Source organism: Cyprinodon tularosa, unplaced genomic scaffold (genome assembly GCF_016077235.1).
Source record: "Cyprinodon tularosa strain WSP-4 unplaced genomic scaffold, ASM1607723v1 ctg212, whole genome shotgun sequence".
NCBI classification, from domain to species: domain Eukaryota; kingdom Metazoa; phylum Chordata; class Actinopteri; order Cyprinodontiformes; family Cyprinodontidae; genus Cyprinodon; species Cyprinodon tularosa.
Genome location: NW_024038786.1, coordinates 875,239 through 896,884, shown reverse-complemented (window position 1 = coordinate 896,884; position 21,646 = coordinate 875,239). Strand labels below are relative to the sequence as shown.

General features: G+C 36.4%; 1 protein-coding gene across 1 annotated transcript in view; it reads left to right on the top strand.

The window, feature by feature from the left end:
* The first annotated feature begins 329 nt into the window (after nucleotides 1-329).
* Nucleotides 330-21,646, top strand: part of kcnj3a (potassium inwardly rectifying channel subfamily J member 3a) — a 61,081-nt gene continuing 39,764 nt past the window's right edge. Inside the window, exons 1-2 of the mRNA XM_038285569.1 lie at nucleotides 330-1,854; nucleotides 5,496-5,712. Coding sequence (XP_038141497.1) covers nucleotides 1,177-1,854; nucleotides 5,496-5,712 — 895 coding nt within the window. The 5' untranslated portion in view covers nucleotides 330-1,176. The remainder of the gene's footprint in view (nucleotides 1,855-5,495; nucleotides 5,713-21,646) is intronic.

Sequence of the window (21,646 nt, the reverse complement as noted above, 5' to 3'; positions counted from 1 at the left end):
TTGAATGTTCTTTTTAAACAGTTTATTTTTTCTATCCACAGTTGCTGCTTTTCTCTAACATTAAAACACCTTAACATTAGACATTAAGAAATTATTAAAAAGTTAAAGATGTGTGAAGAGTTTGGAGAGTTGGTAAAAAGCACAGACCTCTATTACAGATTAGTCATGTTGTTTCTGTTTTTTTTTTAACACACAGACAAAAAAAAAAAAAGTGAGTTCATTCCACAGCTCTGCTTAACTGGGATTCCAAATACTTGCAAGAAAAAAGCAAAATGGGAAAAAAAAAGCTGTTAAATGAGGCAATCCCTCTCTCTCCTGTCCTCCAAACTGTGTCTCCCCACCACTAGGCAACAGTGAGCGCATCACTTGATATGCAAAAGTGCGCAGGAGCCGAGCAAAGAAACCGGAGCTAAAGAAAGGGACATAAGCAGCCAAAAAAAAAATTAATCTGTTGGATTTTTTTTATACAAGCAGAGCAACTAACAACCACTCGATGCCTCCATAAGAAGGAATGGAACAGCCGTGGCCATAAACGCACCAAAATGACAACAACGGGACGGTGATTCTCTTCCTCTAGTCAAGCTGAATATTTATAATTTGTTTTTTATTTATTATTACCATATACTCGGAGTTTGTCTCATGTGCGCGCGGAGCATCAAGACACGGACTAGGAAATTATCTCCAACGCAATCGCCAGTGCGCGCAGGGAGGTTTCATTTAATTGAATCTGATAATTAGGCAGAGGCGTTTACATTTTCTACAGAGCGGATTTAAGTTTCAGATGAAAACTTACTATGTAAGTGCGACTCCCGAACTATCAGGTTAAAGCCTCAGCCTCCAAAGGGTGAGAGATGAGTGATCCACGACGCAGCGACCGATGAAGCTGTAAAACCTGGACTGCGACTGGCGCGTTTGGATACCCAACCCTTAAGAGCCGATTGAATCCTGTTTATTTTTATTTATTTATTTCTGATGGCTGGTATTAAGATTTTATGACTATAAAGAGTAGAGTGTGGGGAAAGAGGACATAGAAGTCTAATAACAAAGGAGGTAAAGATATCTCACTTTCCTAAAGAGGGGACATTGCGCACGGCTGCAGCAACTACCAGACTTTTTTATTGTATTTTTTTTTAAAGAACATTGAATCCTTTGGTATTTCTTTTTTGTCAGCGTAGTATGTCTGCACTTCGAAAGAAATTTGGGGACGATTATCAGGTAGTGACCACCTCCTCCAGCGGGTCCGGATTCAATCAGCCTCCCCCGGAGAAAAAGAGGAAGAGGCAGCGCTTCGTGGACAAGAACGGACGATGCAACGTCCAGCATGGGAACCTGGGCGGTGAGACCAGCAGATACCTCTCGGACTTGTTCACCACGCTAGTAGACTTGAAATGGCGCTGGAACCTGTTCATCTTCATCCTCACCTACACGGTGGCTTGGCTCTTCATGGCCTCCATGTGGTGGCTCATCGCCTACATCAGAGGAGACCTTAATAAAGCGCACAACGACAAGTACACTCCGTGCGTGGCCAACGTGTACAACTTTCCCTCTGCTTTCCTGTTCTTCATAGAGACCGAGGCTACCATAGGGTACGGCTACAGATACATTACAGACAAATGTCCCGAGGGGATCATACTGTTTCTCTTCCAGTCCATCCTCGGATCGATCGTCGACGCGTTCCTGATCGGCTGCATGTTTATCAAGATGTCTCAACCCAAGAAGAGGGCCGAGACGCTGATGTTCAGCGAGCATGCGGCGATCTCCATGCGTGATGGGAAACTCACTCTGATGTTCAGGGTGGGAAACTTGCGTAACAGCCATATGGTCTCTGCACAGATCCGCTGCAAATTGCTGAAAGTAAGTGCGATACTTTGGAAGGAGCAGCACTTATGTTTCCCCCCCCCCCCCCCCCTCCAGTCTCCCATTTGACATTTTTTTTAAACAAATAAAAACTGACACAAAACGACTGATACATTAACCCTTTATAGGGCAAGTTACCATTTCTGATCAATTGCATACTCCTTACAAATGGAGTATCCTCCGTCCCTCAGTGAGGTCTAGAAGCACAATATCTACATCCAGCCATTCAGCAAAGATCCTGCTACATGTCTGTACATCTTCTTTTGGCATTTAACCAATTAGATGAACACTAGAATGATATATTACCTACAGCAAATTAAGTTGAAAAAAGTTAAAAAGTCAAGGAAAAAAAGGTAAAAAAGCTAATTAAAAAGTAAAAAAGTTAATAAGCCTAGTTAACAATAATATTTATGTTTATAAACTAAAAAATGTAAGTGCCAGTTTCAGCATTAATGCCTCCAAGGTTATTTTGTACAAAAAAAAAAAAAAAAAATGTCTTTGTTTTTCATGAATTTCTTATAGAAGCACTTATTTTTCTTAGTATATTCGGGCAAATTGGTGTTCTTGTTATTTGCCATCTAAATGTTGCAAAGGTAATAAGGTCTTGTCCTGGATTCCAATAACACTAAGGATTTCACTGAGTGCCCTGTAAAGGGTTAAGAAAAAACCTATTAGTGTCTATAATAATGAAAACGATTGAAGAAGTGAAAACTATTAACTTTCACTAATATCTCACTAACTAAGTTAAAGTCGAGCTTTTTTAATCCATTTACAGTATCTTAATTTCAATGACTATGACTAATATGTATGAAAACCTATATATATATATATATATATATATATATATATATATATATATATATATATATATATATATATATATGAATATTATGTTAAACCAACACTGAAAAAAATAATACAGCTGATTTTGGCATTTAGTTAATCATATTTAGTTACTTTAACACAATTGTTCAATGTCCTACCCTGCTAAGATGTAAGAATTGTGTTAAATAACTAGATATGATTAAGTAAATGCCAAAAACGGTTGCATTACTTTTTTCAGTGAATGAAAAATATTCTGTAGCCTATATATAAGGACTTTTCTATACCTTCCTCTGAAAAATCCATCTTCCCCTCGAGCTATTATATCTTTTTCTGCCACAAAAAACTTCCAATTAGTTAGCTAGAACATCCTGTGAGCTTTATCTTTAGCAAATATTTTGCAAAATATTTTTATATTTAGCAATAATCCATCTTGGGTTTATTATTAGGATGTCAGTGACTGATGATGTCCAATTAGAAGTGTTCCTGGTAGTTGTGCAGTGCTTTTAACTAAATTTAAGCTATAATGATACAAATTGATAGATAAATAAATGCTTGATATTTTTTCCAGGTGTGTTATTGAATGTATGAGATTTACTTTTTAAAAGTGAATTATTGAAATGATAAAGTTTTTGATGGTAATCAAATATATTGTGCAAAATTCCTAGAGGAAATTCTAAAAATGATAAAATTGCAAAAAAAAAAGAAAAAAAAAAGTAAAGTCAGTATTATAACCATTCGTTACGCACAGAAATGTATCTGAGATATAAGTTTGACATTTATGCAAATAGATGAATGAAAGCTTGACATTCAGATTATGAGAACATTTTTTAGAACATTTTATGAGACCCTAAAAACAGGATTTTAAAGACATATTTATTATGTCAGGGCTTATCAGGGAAGAGTGCTTACATTTAGTGACACCCTTTGTAAGGGAGTTAAGCCAGAAGTAGTTATTTCCAAAGAAGCTGGATTTCTAATAAAGATTTTCTGAAAACAAAGGGTGGAGAAAAAAATTGTCCAAGCAACTGGGATAACCAGAGCATTGATCATCAAATAATTTGAGGGAAAGTCTTTAATGTATGGACTGTAGAGGAATGGCTATAAAAATGTCAATAAAATTTGTTCATTTCTATTATTTCTATGAATATATATTTACATAGTTCTTATAACATATTAATGTCCTTAAGTCTGAACTTAGAGTGACACTGACCTCTACACTTACTGGTAGTTTGGGTTTAATTTTCAACAAGGCTTGCCACCTAGCTGTTCTGTTATTAGTACCAATGCATATTATTAGAATATGATATGCCGGTTATGATCTGACTCCGACCTCCTATGAAGCATTGTTAGCAGGACGATGACAGACACCACATCCAACAATGCAGATCAGTGAAAGACTTTTATAAAAGCCCCTCTGCAGCACTTCAATGCCAGTAAAGTAGTTTGAAATCAAATAGCTGGAAGGAAACCAGACATATGAAAAGCTTGAGCAAATATTCAGCACATCATGAAATACCTGATGGGATTTAAACTTAACTAATTTAAAAAGCCCACATAAAATGGCTCTGCAGTACAAATTTCATGGGGCAGGTAGTTTCAGAGTCCAGGGGTTTACAACACAAACATCTGATATACTTCATTTCTCTTGGTGCATCTGAGGCTGCAGTAAGAGCATCTAGATCATTCCAGGGCCCTTCTTATGAGAAATGGCTTAATACTCTTATACAAAATGAGAATCACACTTTTCAAACTTTTAAGACAAAATAAAAGCAATGAGGGTGAACAAAAAGTTATTCCTTAGCTGTGCTCCAGATTTCTAGTGCATTTTGGCAATGGCACATCGACCGTATGCACCCTGGGTTCAGTTTATAAGCAGTATAAGAAAATGTTCCAAGAAACTGCATGGTACTAATGAAAATATAGTTGGCATCTTACTCACTGCATCTGCTCCACTGCTAGATTGTGGTTCTATTTCTTGTATTCTATAGAATCTTTGCAGTTTGAAATTTTAAATAGAGATTTTACATCTTCAATGATTATTATGTGGTGAATTTTTATTACTAAATAAGCCTTGAATATGAGATATTCTACTTCACCGACCAACTGTTACAGAAATTTAATTCAGTAATATAGCCTGGCAATTAAAAAAATCTGTACATTTGTATAAAATATAAAATTATGACCATTTTTGAACCTGATCAACATTTAAATTTAAGTAGATTACCATTATTATTTCCATAAAATATGCAATCAATCTTCTTTTTATTTCTAAACAACATGTAAATTAGTTTAGAAACGATACAGAGCTGCCAAGCAGTTGACGTCTGAGTAGTAGAGTGAGAGTGATATAAATCAGGCTAACAGCCTAGTCATCAATGCCAAGGCCAAACTATTCTTCTTGGCTAAATAAAGACATTCCTTTATAAAATAAAAAATGCATTTGAAAAATTTGAAAAATACAAAGTAGATGTAGTGTTTAGAGGGTACAAAAACTGAAATTCGGACAGTTAAACCTCATGTATGAAAAAAATGTGTGTTTAGTTGTTATTTTTAGGATTTGTGTATATCTAATTATTGCTTACATTGATGAATATTCTTAGAAATAATTGTTTCTTTTAAGAGGTAATAATCAGTTAATTTCTTGCTTCTTGTAGATTACTCTCTGGGCATCTTTATGTTGTGTGACTGACCTTTATATCTGTCACTGCTTTTATGATATAGGTTGTTTGTGTTTGTTGATACCTGCCCCCAATATGTTAACCATTCCTTCTTTGAGTTAAACATCTATTTCTGCTTTCTTCATGGCCCATCAGTCTCGTCAGACTCCTGAAGGTGAGTTTCTTCCATTGGATCAGCTGGAGCTGGATGTGGGTTTCAGCACCGGGGCCGACCAACTCTTCCTCGTCTCGCCGCTCACAATCTGCCATGTGATTGACACCAAAAGCCCCTTTTACGACCTCTCGCAAAGGTCCATGCAAACGGAGCAGTTTGAAATTGTGGTGATACTAGAAGGCATCGTGGAGACCACGGGTAAGCAACATGTTCGACTTTAGGCACTTAAAAAAAAAAAAAAAAAAAGCCTGTTTTACTATATGCTTTGGCTTCAGGCTGTGTGTGCAAAGAAGGGGTATTCTTTTTCATGATGGGAATGTGAAGTGGGTCTGCAACAAATCTGACTGGTTGTATTGAGCAATTTCATGGATGCTAACTGCTCACGTTCAGCTGGGCTACTTATTGAGCTGCTGATTGTATTTGATTGATTTTCATTTCTGAGTGAAACACTGGACAAATAGCAGCTAATAAAAAAAGGGGTTGATATTTATTAATCATGATTGATGAATTAGTACTTCAGCTTAATAGGGGAAAAAAAGCCCCTAACAGTGATAGTTTAAGGTTTCTAAAATGTATTTTTCTCATCAGAAAAGTGGTATTAAATCCATTCTTTGTCCCTGTGCCTAAGCACTGCTGGCTGCTGTTCACAGAGGGTAAAATCATGTGCTTTCCAGGGTCCCTCCAGAGTTACAGAATGTCATTTCCACAAGACTAGCGATGCCGCGAGTAAAACTCCTCAATACGGTCATTTTGAAATTCAATCATTTATTCGACACAGTTGATAATAAAGTGGTGCACGCAGAGCTCCTTTAGCGTTGCAACAATTGTAATGGACCAGTTCAGGGGAAATGCAGCATATTGAGACGCGAGAGGATGGTAATTAGCGAAGCAGTCAGTTCCTAGATATCCATGACGGGCATGTGTTGCAGTTTTATTAAACTTTCATTGCAGCTGAGTATTATCTGACACACAGTTTGGCCCTGCAGCTTAGGCCATGCAGCATTTATGCTGTATCAGTCTGCTGGGAGCAGACATGATAGAGAAAGTAGGTGTATGTTATTAAATGATGTAAATGTACTGCACAGTGTAGAACAGTCAGAGTGTCGAGTGTTTGGTCCATCAAAATATTCTCACCGCAGCATTAATTCAGATTTTATATATATATATATATATATATATATATATATATATATATATATATATATATATATATATATATATATATATATATATATATACACCCATATAAAATGTTATTTATTAGGTAATGAAAAAAAACATATTTTATAACATCAACATTTGAAGTTAGCAAATCTCCAAGAGTGCCCCTTTATTTTATAATATTATTAGAAACTAATATAGTGGAGCATATTTGATTTTGAAAAGTTTAGAATGGTTTAAAAATAGACAATTAAAAACTATATCTTATATTTCTATCATACCAAAGAAATACTAACATTTTTACTATGTTTTCTATAGTATTAAATTATTAGTTATTAAAATATTAAGATACATTAAAAAAAATGATATTAGGCTGAAAGCTTTAAAATAAAATAACAAAATAACATCGGAACGGAATGATTTTAGTGTGTGAATTTTGTTATAAAGGCATTCATATCTAATATAAAAAAACAGTTTTAATATTTTCTCAGAAGATCGTCAAGCCCTTTGATGATCTTTCTTTTAGTGCTATGGTAACAAGGTGTTAATATGGTTTTTATTGATTTATCATGTTTTGGGATAAAAATTTCACAAAAAACAATATAATAGGGGTTAAATAGATCATGTACTGTATATAAACCTTTTATTACAATAAAAAAAAAAGAAAAATACAGATATTTTGACCAAAATACCAGCTAACACTTTTAGCAGGTCAATGCATTATTTCAAAGTAATTTCCTTTTTGTAGGATTTTACTTGTACCATATTTAGAGGAACATTGTAGGTTTTTTAACCAAGTATACATATGTATTATGTTTATTTTCTTCGATTTATTTATTGTTGGTTTAATTGGAGTTAAAATTAGGTTACATTCAAAAAGTAATTTTTGAAATTTGATTAGGTGAAAATACATCTCTTATTTAAAGTGACAGTGGATTTTGTTAAATGTTTATGTAATATTTTGCTTGAGAATGTCAGAAGGACTATAATTGTTGAATTTATTGGATAACTACTTTGAATTAAATTATTTATGGGCCTGAAAAAGCAAGGGCTGAGGTTTGTAACCTTTTTCAATGACCCTTACACAATATTTTCAGGAGTGTGAATCAAGTGTGATTAGTGCACATTTTATTGTCACAGAGACGTGCTCCCTCATGTCATGTCTCCCAGAAACATCTGGACTCCAGAGCAGCTGCAGTCATGTGAAATGCGGATGTAGAAACAATCTATAGTTAAAAATTGATGTACAGTGAAAGTCTGAATCTTTCTCTGCTCTCATTTCTGGCCAATGTAACTGTTTCCATGGTAACCTCTCCTTGAGTATTCAGGATCGCAGTGCTGCACTACACTTAGATATATTCTTTTTGTTTCTATGGTATAGGAATCATTACATATTTCAGTAATGAATAAGACAAATGTGCAACCCTGAGTAAGAAATAGGATTGCTGCCTGTTATTTAGGTAGATCTTCTCTGATTTATGAGAAGCACTCAGACAGTGGCAGCGCTGTGGCTTTAAAATCTCACTAAAACAGGTGATACAGCAGAGAAAGAATGAGATAAAGCATTTATGCCTTCTGTCTACAAGAAAAGAAGCTGCACAGCTAGCACTGTCACTTGTTGACAAAACAAGTTTAAATGCTCTCCTCTTTGGGAAGAGTCTCACAATTTTAAAATATTATTTTCATTCGAGTTCTCCTTTCACACAGAAATACAGGATAATTGCCATACCCTGCACATTGTATAAAAAGGCAGAGGAGAACATAATCTCATCTCACCTCCATGGTCACTTATTGTATGCTACATTTTCCAAATGACAGCTAGGAAACTGCAGCAGCATTTGCAGCTTTGTCATATAGATGAAAGTGAAAGATAACACACTCACTGTGAATTCATTGAGGTATAATATGGGTAACTTATCTTCTTTAGCTGGGGCTGAAACAATTAACGGTTGTCCTGGTAATTTTACTAATGTAAAAATTAGATAACCTCTACAACTGCATTTGGCATTAAAAACTGTATTGTTTAGTGCTAGTTAAATGTGGTACGGAGGTGCATGTAAAGCATGTAATACAACGACTAAAAAAGGAAAAAAAATGCTGAATGTAGCTAAGGGCTCAAGAAAGGAATTAATGAATGTATTCATTTTTCTCATGTAACCTCTAGAGCAGGGGTAACCAATTAAAAATCAGCAGGTTCCTAATAAAGAAAATCATCAACCAGTAAAGGTCCGGAGACATTTTTAATTATAATCCGTTACTTTAAACGGAATTTAACACTGAAATAAAATGAGGTGTTTATGCATTCATGTTATACATTACATTTTGTAATAAAAAAAAATTATAAAAAAAAGTATAGGACATTTTTCCATTTTAAAATCTAGAGTGTTTTTTGAAGTATAGAACAACAATCTTTCTGTTTAGTATATAGAGAATTTCTTGATCCACACATTTTTTTTAAAAACACCTGAACTGACCTTTTTTTTTTCTGGCTTAATGAGAGCAGTGGGCTTTAGGCTGCCCTGCGAGGCTTTAAACCTGGGTTTGAATGGAGACAAAGCCATTCTCAAGCACATATCAAGGTGCTCATTTTGAGCCTGGATCCAACCAAATCATACAGTCAAATTGATTCAAAGTTTTCTATCTAAGGAAAACCAGTTGATTGCATTGATTCATTGACTCAAATACAATCCCTCACACTAAGCATGCTTGTAGCGAAAGTGGAGAGGAAAAACTCCCTTTTAACAGAAAGAAACCTCCAGCAGAACCAGGCTCAGTGTGAGCGGCCATCTGCTGAGGCCGACTGGGGTTCAAGGAGACAGAAGTAGAGACACAAAAAGTAGCTGCAAAAAGCGGTCCCCTTCAGGAAACAAACAGCCAGGCAGACGAGCTCCGAGCCAGCTCCCATGCCAATAATCATCAGACAATATGTGGTAATTTATAAATGTTCTAAATCAGGTTGGGTACGGATTAGCCAGGAGGTGGCTCTGGATCCGGACCGTGGTCAGCTAATCCATGACCTCTGCTCTAGAAGTCTAGCAGTTACAGTAATGCATACGCGATGCATTGTTAACTTTTGGTTAGTTGCTATGGGCCACTATTAACCACTAAACAGGCTTAAATCGGGGGTAACCAGATATTTATTTACATTTTTTTTTTTTTTTTTTTTACATTTTCAATTATTGAATAGAAAATCTAGCAATAACAATACTGGGTGCACAAGAATGCAGCACAGTAATTAGATATTATTTATAATTCTGTTTTTTAGTAAATATTTTCAACAATTAAAATGTGTTCTGCAACATTTCACTTTGTGTTGAACAAATTTTCATACACTGTTTAAAAAAAAGATTTTGAGTTATTTTAATAATACTTACTGGTATATTGATAATTTGGGAATTATGATGAAAGGAGTCCTTACCATCATTCTTATATGTTGCTCCCTCCGAAGATTTTCAAATTTATTTATTTATTTGTTTTTTTTTACTTTGGTCATGCCACCCCCAAACCTTCATACTGTATGACTCAGGGTCAAGAATCATAGTTGTATAATTAATAAGTTATTTTAATCCTAAATCTGCCAGGGGTGCGATTAGTTTTAGGCTAAAAGGAGGCTTGTGATAGTACTAATTTTCTCATGTTCATGCATCAGAAGGTCTCAGGTGTCTTTCTTCATTTGTGAGATCCACCACCTTGCTGACACATTTTTTTTTAATCTTATGATGACACCTAATGTTCGCTTTTGTCATCCTCTCAGATCTGCTGCTGCAAATTTTTTTTCAAAATATGAGCCAACAGCTTAGTTTTAGTGTTTATTTTTCACTTTCATGTTGTTTACTTGTTGAGTCGTATTTTTTCAGCCTATTGATTCCCCATGCATATGTATATACAGTAATGCATATTCCCGTTTTAATACATTTAACCTTTGTTATTTCTATAACTTGAAATCCTTGAGTTCATTTGCTATGAAATCAGTGACTCATTCCAGAAAATATCATATTGGTAAGTAGGGCTGCAACAACGAATCGATAAAATCGATAAAAATCGACTTTTAAAAGCGTTGGCAACGAATTTAATCATCGATTAGTTGTGTCGCGCGATTAATGCGTCATCCGCCGCCGCCGTCATCCCGGGGAAGAAAAAAAAATATGGCGGAGCGAGTCAGCGCCGCAGTTGCAGTGTTGCCAACTCAGCGACTTTTCAGACCCCTCCAGCGACTATTTTTTTTAAAAAGCGACTAGCGACAAATCTGGCGACTTTTTACGGTGTCACTGGCGGCTTTTGGAGACTCTTACGTGAAAGCATGTATCGTTCCTACTCTTGTCCTCCAGCGGCAGCTGCTGCCGTGGGGCGCCTCCCCCATCCCAACGCCTTTCTCCCTCTCCCACAAGAATCCCTCTCAGCGCTGCAGTCCGAGCCGCAGGATTTTAGTGAGGAGTTTAACCTCAGCGTCCAGACTGCAAATGAAGCGCGCATGCCCCGGGATTGACGGCGCAAATTGATCACAATAATTAAAATAGCCTGCGCTTTGTAAAGTGAAAAAAGTCGTAACACGCGACTTTTGTAAAAACAAATAAACATGGCACGGAAGCACCACTGTTATGACGCAGCACCTGAAAAGAAAACATGTTGGAGCCTTCAATGGCAGTGAAGATAGCTGATCAGCAGGATGAGTAACCATGTTTGTTTCATTTTAAAGTGGGGAAACGTAAGTTAGTTTCTCAGGTAGCTCATCTGATGCTTTCCTTACCGTGTTAGTAGGTTACAGACAGTGATAAGGTTGGCTACTTATTTTACTTTTAATTTCATTTGAATTAGCTTAAGCAGCGTTTATATTTTCTTTATAAATAAATTAATTTGCAAATTATGAGGGCAAGGCTTTTAAAGTTTAAATCTTCTGGCAAAGATAAAGTAAAGAAGATCCTGCAATTTATGGAAGTAAAGCAGAATAAAATCCAGCAAGATCAGTAATATGTCAATTAAGTATATGCCACATTCCCATGTAAATATCTGTCTTTGGAGGATGTGTTTTTTAGCACCCCTAGTTCTCTCATTTTTATTCCAAATACAGTTTATAATTTGAATCACAGGGCTATTTTTATCTCTATGGTTCAGTATTTTCTCAAGTAGCAACTTTAACTGCTATACTTTCCTGTCTTAAAAGGCAGAACTCTTCTAGTCTAAAAAAACCTAATTTGTTGAAATGGGGGGGCCTATTGTTTGAACCCCTTAGGGGCTTTAAAAAACAAAAATGCCTGTCTCTTTTTGCGCTTTATGAAACAAAGTACCCTATATTTTGTGGATGTACAGCTACATTTCTCATGTAAGTTTGCGTAGTTTTAAAACAAACATTTATTTTTCATATTGCACCAGTACAGTTAATGAGAAACCTGTACTTGTGTGCTTGTTTGTTCTGTCTAAAATGTTTATTTTGGAATAAAGAGGTTAATATAAAAAAAATATTTTGTGTCCGATTCATCGATTAATCGAAAAAATAATCGGCCGATTCATCGATTTTCAAAATAATCGTTAGTTGCAGCCCTATTGGTAAGTAAGCTAATCAGTATTGATGTAGAGGAGTTTCTGTGTGCGTAATGTTCAGGCAGTATCATTTATGTGTGCAAACCTAACAACATTAACATCCTCTTCCTTTCCTTGTTCCCTCGTGGCTTAGTTTTCAGAGTAATACTATTAGTATTACAGGACTCTGGCATGCAGTATTTTATATTACCTCTGAGTCTTATCAACAAAGTTAGCATCTGACACCATTAGTATAAATAATTGCAGTGGTAGCAAAACACTACATAGCTCTTCTCGAGAAGGGCTTTTTGGTTTATTAATCATAGGCCTGCCTGATTTTATATGTGTAGTTCAGCACATTGCCGATAATAATACCATCCTCAAGTGCTGAAATAAAGAGGTTTAAACATTAAAAACAGAGACTTAATGACCATTCTATTTCTAACAAATGCAAATTCATAAAGATAACGAAAATTGACGAGCTAAACGTGGATAGTTTTTGACAAAACCTTGACAAGTGAGTTTTCGTCAACGAGACGAGACAAGACTGAATAAAAATTTTAGCGGGTGGTTGGTTAGACGTTTAAAATGCATCATTGTGCTGTAATCTGCTAAGCAGTATCAGCCGTACTGCTGCGTCTTGTTTGGTCTTGCTGCCCACCAGGCGTGCAGCGGTGTGTTCTGCATGACCACAGATGGATCATGGCAGCAATTGCAGGGGTGAAAATAACTTGAAATGGTCCGGTAGTGCATGCTCAACTCTGTTCTTCCACATGTGCTTCTGCAGAAATATGTCTTTGTTCGCATGGCTGTGCTTGTGCTCCACAGTGATGGTTCGCTCTCAGCATTATGGCACTTCCTGCGCTTGCTACTTAATAAACTATATGTGCTGATCATTCTCTGCCATTCATGACAAATCCCTATCCCTAACTATCAATATTTTATTTCTTCCAGCTCACAAAAGCTGATGCAAAACCTTCTTTCATTTCTACCAAAAGGAATCCCTTAATTATATCCAAAGCAAATATTTTACTGCATACTGTTTACTTTTGGATAAAAACTCAGGTGAAAGGTACATAGAGCTTTGAATATTTCTCTCTCATAATTCTCGTTTCTGTCTTTTTAAATATGAGGTAAATGTTTCCTTGTATTGTCATTAAACATTTTCTCTGTTTCCTTATAATGTTTCAACATTTTAGTTAGCACATTCATTCACTTTAGGTCTGGATTGGCATGGCATTATAAGACAATTATGTAGGTTCTCTCTGTATTTAGTTTTATGTCAAAACAATGTTAATTTAAAGCTGCATTGACCCTCTGAGCAGCTGTAACCAAGGGGCAAACTGAAGAAATAAAGCCAAAATTGCCAAAGTAGAAAGAAGATTGTTTTTGTTCTTTGCTTTTTTGGAGCAATAAAGATCATATTGATCTGTGTGTAATGCATAATTCATATTAGATCAGGAATGATTGCTTTAGGATGGAAATCATATACGTCTAAAACCATTCCTTATTGCGCATTTTATTAGCTTGTCTGTTTGCTATAATAACCAATATGATGTATTGAACTAGCTCTGCTATTTTCACACCTTTTGTAACACACTTTTGTATAAAGTAGGGTATTAATTCATTAAAGATTATTTAAATTCTACAAATCAATTTTTTATGCCCAACAGCAATCTAGCTGTCAGTCTGGTAAATAATCTGGTTATTTGAAATTGTTGAGGTAAACTTTGTTTGACTAAAATTACACTGAAGCCTTTTTAAGTTGTAGTCAACTAAAACGGACTAAAACTATCACATATAGTAATGACTAAAATGATACCAAAATTAACAATAGATTTCGTCCTGAAGGCTAATGCTTTCTTGTAGATTTAAAAAGCAAAAGGTGGCAACTGGAGCAAAGGTCCACAAAAAATACAGAAAACCAAAATCCAGGAAACCTCAGGGAAAACAAACATTAGGAGCAAAGAAACAATGAGGAACCAGCAAACAAAAGTAACTGAAGAGGAGGAGTATATATGCCAAACAGAACAAAGCCTGGGGCAATCAACTGATTGGGAGCAGGTGTGGACAGAAGAATCTAGAAGGGAGCTAGGGGAAGGGGAGTGGCACAAGGGGCAACAGAGGGTAAACAAGAAATATATAAGAACTTATATAGAACCAGAAAACACAAAATGGAAATGAAACCAATAAAGCAGAAAACATACAAAAACATGAATTAAAGTGTAACTCAGAAGTCAGCTGGTAAGAAAAACTGTGCAACTTAGTGGGTTTAGAATCATAGTTTCAAATATGAATCAGTTCAAAATAGGAATTAATTATGATTCAGCTTGCCAACATCCAGAACAAACAAACAGCTGACCTTAACTTCATGTAAATAATGGGGCCAGTGTATCTAATTTCATCAGTAATTAACACTAAGTCTTTCCTTGTTATCTGCCATTCCTTTTATAGTCTTTTCCAGCTCATCCATATTTAGAGCCCTCCGACTCTGATACCCTTTTCTTGATTGGTACACACAACACACTAGCCTCAACACACCAGATAATGTAAAGGTAGGGTAACATATGCAATGTGCCAATTGCTGCCCATGCCTCATATTTAAGAGTTGTCCTACCAGATTCCAATCCCTTTGATTTGGTCTGGTTGTGGTTTCAACTTATACTGATAAAAATCTCACTTTGATTCACCTTTGAATAAATTATCCTGATTGGTTAAGGTTGAAGTTATCAGTTTTACTCAATCTTTAATCTGATTTAATGTAATTTGCAATAGCTATATAGATAAATACCCATCTATGCAAAAGAGGTATAGATCAGTAACCATCTACATAAATAACCATGTAAATACCCTGTGCAATAACCCTGTATAATAATCCTACTAAAAAAGAAGAGACTTCAGCTGTCATATATATATATATATGTCTCACATGCATCCTTTCTTCCTTTGCCACCTCCTTCTTTTTTTTGACTATTTGAGCCGATGTAACAACTAAATTTCTCTGCTGTGAGATCAATATAGTCAATCAATCAATCTGTTTTCAATTAAGTAAAACATATGTGATATTCCCGAACCATAAATGTACATACCCATACAATTGAACTCATTTATTTTTCAAAAAATAAAATCAGTATGCATTTGTACGATCCAATATTTCAGGTTGGACCGACTTGATTAATTGACAATAAAGACAGTATTTATAGCACCAGATGATTAAAGAGCTGCACCTTTGATTACTACAATTGTAACTGTTAGCAGCACAGACCTTATTATAGCACGGATATTTAACAAAGTTAAGAACCTGAAAAGTCTTTTCAGGTTCTTTTAAATTTTTTTAAAAATTGTCTTGGTTGGATATCGGAGACATTTTACTGTACAGTCAGAAGACTGCAATGAGTAAAATGAATAAATTGTCAACCATGCAACCATGTGATTGGTGCCGCAGCAATGGCCACGACCAATGTGAAACAATTAGTTAAATAGGTTCATTTCCTGAAAGTGACATCATGTGGTAATGAGACACATTCATATTTGACTTTAAGTAGATATTTATTTAGCAACCAATTGTTTCAGTAATATATATATTTTTTCCCTATATTAAGTGATTTTTGAAGAAAAAATTAAGATTTGTTAAACAAGAAATTAAATTTTAAGTTGTAAAGGCAAACAATTTTAATTCAACCAAATGAAACAGACCTTTCAATCTGTCTGTGTTGAATTTTAGTTTGATTCACAGCATAAAATTCCGAATTCTGGATGAATCCTAAATGGTCACAGATTCTTTCTAGTGAAAGGTGATGGGAAATTTGACATTGCTTGCTTAATGGTCTTTTGGTCTGACAATAGTAGCCCGAAACGTCCAATTTAGAGAGGAACCACATAATTTACTTCTTTATGTTTACGGTATAGTGAAGGATTTTCTTTTACCGGGTGCATCATCAAATTAAGTGGTACCCCAATTGTCAATCATTCTGCTGATATGTTTAAGTCTATGAAGTGTATGAAAAGAAGAGAATGGCCTCAAAAAAGAGAAACAAGACTATTGTTTTTGTGAGATTCTTTCATGCGATGGCGTACACTGAGTGCACTGGCTGGGCTAGGCGTTCCCTCTCGGGTGCGGGTACAAGGTTGTGCATGTGCATTTTTTTTTTTAAAGTAGAGAAAATGTGTGAAAATCCTCCACTCTACCTTTACTTAAGTACATAAGTATAGGTTCTAATGTAAGTGATTTTTCTTTTGGTGCAGGTAACCTTGTTATGAGTTTATTATAAACAGTTTGGGTGCCTCACTTAGACTCTTCTGAGCTGTAGGATATTAGAATAATATTAAGATAATGGAGTTTTTGGACATCTGTTAATCAAATCAGAATTTCCTATGTTTATACATGATTTCAATTATGATTTTATTCCGCATCTACAGTATGCAGCTCTGACATGTTGACATTTATATCCTGACTTATATCAATCTTACAGTTAAGACTATAGAGTGTCTGGAAAAAAACTCAATAATGTACATTTTTATTGGTTCACAGAAGTTTTACTTTTATTAATGCATTTCTGTTATCCTTAGAAATGCACCACATGTGTCAGTAGCTGTTGGACAGCTTCCTTATTGAATTGCTGTTTCAGCTCCTAGAGATTTAGGGAGAAAAGTAAAAATAAAATAGGAAGGACTGATACATTTATTCTCCCTAATGGAATTTCTAACATAAAACTCATTTATTCTATGGATTCAATAAAACCTAGCAATTTATTTCATTTCGTTGAAGAAAAAGCTTTATGAATGAATTCCTGTCTGTCCCATTTTTATTTTTAAAATATGTAAATTAACTTTTTTTTATTGAATCGTTCAGTAATGCTGTCCTATATATCAGCGCTTTGGTTTCTGTCATAGTCACAGTAGGGATCCTACTTGGTGCTTTATTCACATCATCTAACTGATCCTCTCAAGGCACTTAACTCAACTTGGCTAGCTAGTGTTAGGATTGACAGGCTCTTAATTTCGCTCTGATCTTATTTCTCAGGTCAGCCATTCTCGCATTAAGTTGTTCATGCATCATTGGGCGTTGGTACCCAATCTCTGGGGGTGGTCGATGTTAGCTCCCCTATCTGACCTTGTGTCTTGCTTCCCCTTGCTGAAGCATTCATGTGTTGTATCCTCTGGCACTTCTGTGAACTCTTGTGAAAGTAGCTACACTTTGTGGATGTTTGGAGACTGATTTACTACCCTGTAGTAAATCATTTTGATACCATTTTGAGTGCCAACTCACACTTTTTACAGTGTAGATGTTTGGTGGGAATTTTAGTCTGTCTATCTGTCTATGTTGATATTTTGTTAATTTGGCGTTATTTATTAGTTATTAATAATATGATTTGAGCTTGATAATGAGTTGCCCTTTTTGTCTTTCAGTACCAGCTGTATGTGAACTTGTTCATACATTTGGCCTCTACTCATGCGACCAGTTCATATTGAGGTTTAAAATGTTAGTGGAGGAACCGTTCTGTAGCTTTTAAAGTTCTAGAGCTGTACATTTGTTTTATTCATGGCCACTAACCTCCATCCCAGATTCTTTGTTTAGGTTCTAAGGTGGACAAACCATGTAGTAACAAGTAAGAGCTAGGCAATTAACATTTACGAGCCTCCTTTTTTAATTATAACTTCCAGTAAAAGACACAAAAAAATTCTCTGACACACACACACACACACACACACACACACACTCTATTAGTGCCTTTAGAGCACTAAAATGAGGTTCGTCTGTAGGTTTAAACAGACAGGAGAGCATGATGACGCTGGCTGTACCTGTGGCTCAGGTGACAACTGTGGTACCGTTTTCTTTAAATCATCGTAAAAGAGTGGCTGTCTTAACCAGAGCCGAGGGGAGGATTCAGGCTACATATTTTCCTGTCTCTAGTAGTTAAACACCGTGCCTTTTCTACTTTACTAGAGCAGCTTTAAAAGTCATGTCAGTCACCAAACCATTTTGCAGGTGTGAGGGAGCTTCTTTCTCCCTACTGCAATTACAAGAAGAAAAAAAAACATTTTATGTAAACTATGTAAATAGCAAGCCTATATAATTCTTAACAAGCAGCCCTGGTCTTGAAATAAAATATAGAGAGTCCCCTCTCTATAATGGTGGAGGAACTGCTTACCTGATTGTTCCTTTTGTCAGTGTTTCTGGATACAGGCCTGATAATATTTGGTCATACAGAATTTCTTCCGGCAAACTGAAGAAAAATTACATTTGTTATATTTTTTAACAAATTAATGGTTTAAACGCCACTATATATTTTAATGCTCTTTTTCAGAAATGTTATTTTTTTTCCCTCATAGTTTGGCTTCCTGACTAATCTTAGGCAATGGCTTAGGAATGTCGTTACGGTAATGAGGCTGACACTATTCCAGAAGCTTAACGTCATACTAATTTATCCAAAACAGGCTAGAATGTGAGCTGGGGCTCATTTTCCTGCTAGAAGGGGGACATCTTAGTTTCAGCTGACCCAGAGCGTAAGCCTCAGATTAAAGAAAGTTATTTAGCATGTTCAACAAGACGTTAGGAACAAAACCAACTCAGCCTACTGCTTCACCTCAGACTGGAAGACCAGAGTGTCTGCAGTGAAGCAACTTAAATATAAATATGGATTTGGTCTTTAACGATTAAAAAAGAAGAAAATCATCAAATTACAGTTCTACATTTGCTATCACTCGCATGGGCTAGTAAAATGATTTCTGGTAAAACATTTTATGATCCAACAAAATAAAAGGTATTGCTTCAATAAATAAAAGTTTATTTAGATGAGTCAAGCGGGTTGTGGTGGCCCAGTGTTCAGGGCATTGCGCTTGGAATCCAGAGGTTTTGAGTTCAAGCCCCACTCCCACAGACTGCCACTCTGGGTCCCTGAGCAAAGACCCTTAACCCCCACACCGCTCCCTGGGCGCCACAAAATGTCAGCACACTGCTCCCCAAAGGGATGGTTTAAATGCAGAAAGTGAATTTCGTTGCTTTGCACCTGTGACAGTGTAATGACAATACAAACTGGAAAAAAAAGTAAGACTTTGAAACCTAAGAGCACCAAGCTTACTGTTTTAAGCATGGTGGTGATACTATCATGTTGCGAATCAATTTTACTGCCAGTTTAATTGATTTTGTGACAGCTAATTGTTGAAACTTGTACAGAAATTGCTTTTTTTTTTAACAAGAAATCATACCAAATTGACCAAAATGGACTATGAAATGGATAAAGCTGGCTAAGATTAGACTTCTGCAGTGGCCTTCAAACATTGTGACTTTTACCTCTCATCTATTGCAAAAAGCCAGAAGGTTACCATTGAACCAAATAATTTCAGTTCAGTTCAAATCAATGTACTTCTGATTAAACGGGACATGAAAAAAATCCAGTCAGAATTATGACTGGAGATTGTTAAAAACTACAAGTGTCATATATATATATATACACTATATTGCCAAAAGTATTTGCTCACCCATCCAAATTATTGGAATCAGGTGTTCCAATCACTTCCATGGCCACAGGTGTATAAATTCAAGCACCTAGGCATGCAGACTGTTTTTACAAACATTTGTGAAAGAATGGGTCGCTCTCAGGAGCTCAGTGAATTCCAGCGTGGAACTGTGATAGGATGCCACCTGTGCAACAAATCCAGTCGTGAAATTTCCTCGCTCCTAAATATTTCACAGTCAACTGTCAGCTGTATTATAAGAAAATGGAAGTGTTTGGGAACGACAGCAACTCAGCCACGAAGTGGTAGGCCACGTAAACTGACGGAGCGGGGTCAGCGGATGCTGAAGCGCATAGTGCGAAGAGGTCGCCAACTTTCTGCAGAGTCAATCACTACAGACCTCCAAACTTCATGTGGCCTTCAGATTAGCTCAAGAACAGTGCGCAGAGAGCTTCATGGAATGGGTTTCCATGGTCGAGCAGCTGCATCCAAGCCATACATCACCAAGTGCAATGCAAAGCGTCGGATGCGGTGGTGTAAAGCACGCCGCCACTGGACTCTAGAGCAGTGGAGACGCGTTCTCTGGAGTGACGAATCGCGCTTCTCCATCTGGCAATCTGATGGACGGGTCTGGGTTTGGCGGTTGCCAGGAGAACGGTACTTGTCTGACTGCATTGTGCCAAGTGTAAAGTTTGGTGAAGGGGGGATTATGGTGTGGGGTTGTTTTTCAGGAGCTGGGCTTGGCCCCTTAGTTCCAAGGAAAGGAACTCTGAATGCTTCAGCATACCAAGACATTTTGGACAATTCCATGCTCCCAACTTTGTGGGAACAGTTTGGAGCTGGCCCCTTCCTCTTCCAACATGACTGTGCACCAGTGCACAAAGCAAGGTCCATAAAGACATGGATGACAGAGTCTGGTGTGGATGAACTTGACTGGCCTGCACAGAGTCCTGACCTCAACCCGATAGAACACCTTTGGGATGAATTAGAGCGGAGACTGAGAGCCAGGCCTTCTCGTCCAACATCAGTGTGCGACCTGACAAATGCGCTTCTGGAAGAATGGTCAAAAATTCCCATAAACACACTCCTAAACCTTGTGGACAGCCTTCCCAGAAGAGTTGAAGCTGTTCTAGCTGCAAAGGGTGGACCGACGTCATATTGAACCCTATGGATTAGGAACGGGATGTCACTTAAGCTCATATGTGAGTCAAGGCAGGTGAGCAAATACTTTTGGCAATATAGTGTATATATAAAAGTAAAAGTGTGTGATTTCTATGAAACATCAAAATGTCTGACAAACCATTGCAAGGTTGTATGTCTATAACTGAGCCTGTATTTATAATCTAAACCGTATGTGGATCAGAGGAAGCCCATTGCAAAATAGAAACAAAGATTTATTTGAAAAATTATTGAAATTTGTGTCATTTAGGAATATTTAAATAAACAAGTAAATTCATAAATTAAAGTGGCGTTTATGTTGAGGATAAGGGTATGTGATGATTTTACCAAAAGGTTCTGAAGCAGCTAAATAGCAAATTACACTTAGAGTAAAAGCTAGGTGTTAGGGGATAGAAAAGGAATGAAAATACATTTTTGGAACTGTTTTTGTACTTAGGCTCCATTGTGCAGTTATTCATAAGTAAAAAAAAAAATCCAAAATGGCATTCCTGGAGTTTGCTGCCAGCATCTCATGTTGATGCGGGAACTGCTTGAGGGCTCAAAGGACACCTATATCTGAGATGTCAAAGGCAGAATTTCACACCTTGGGAGGGGACCTGGTTTGTGTCTCTGTGGGCCCTGAGTGAGCATCAGATTGTAAAGGAGCAGATGCTAGATCACGGCAGAGCTTGCAGCCGGTGGCACATCCACAACTGTCCGAATCTAAAACATCTGCTGTTGTGCAGCTCTGCAAACGAGGGTTCATTAAAGAATTCATTAATTCATATTCCATGAGATTTGTATCATTTTTTTTTTTTATCAAAATTTCACATTACAG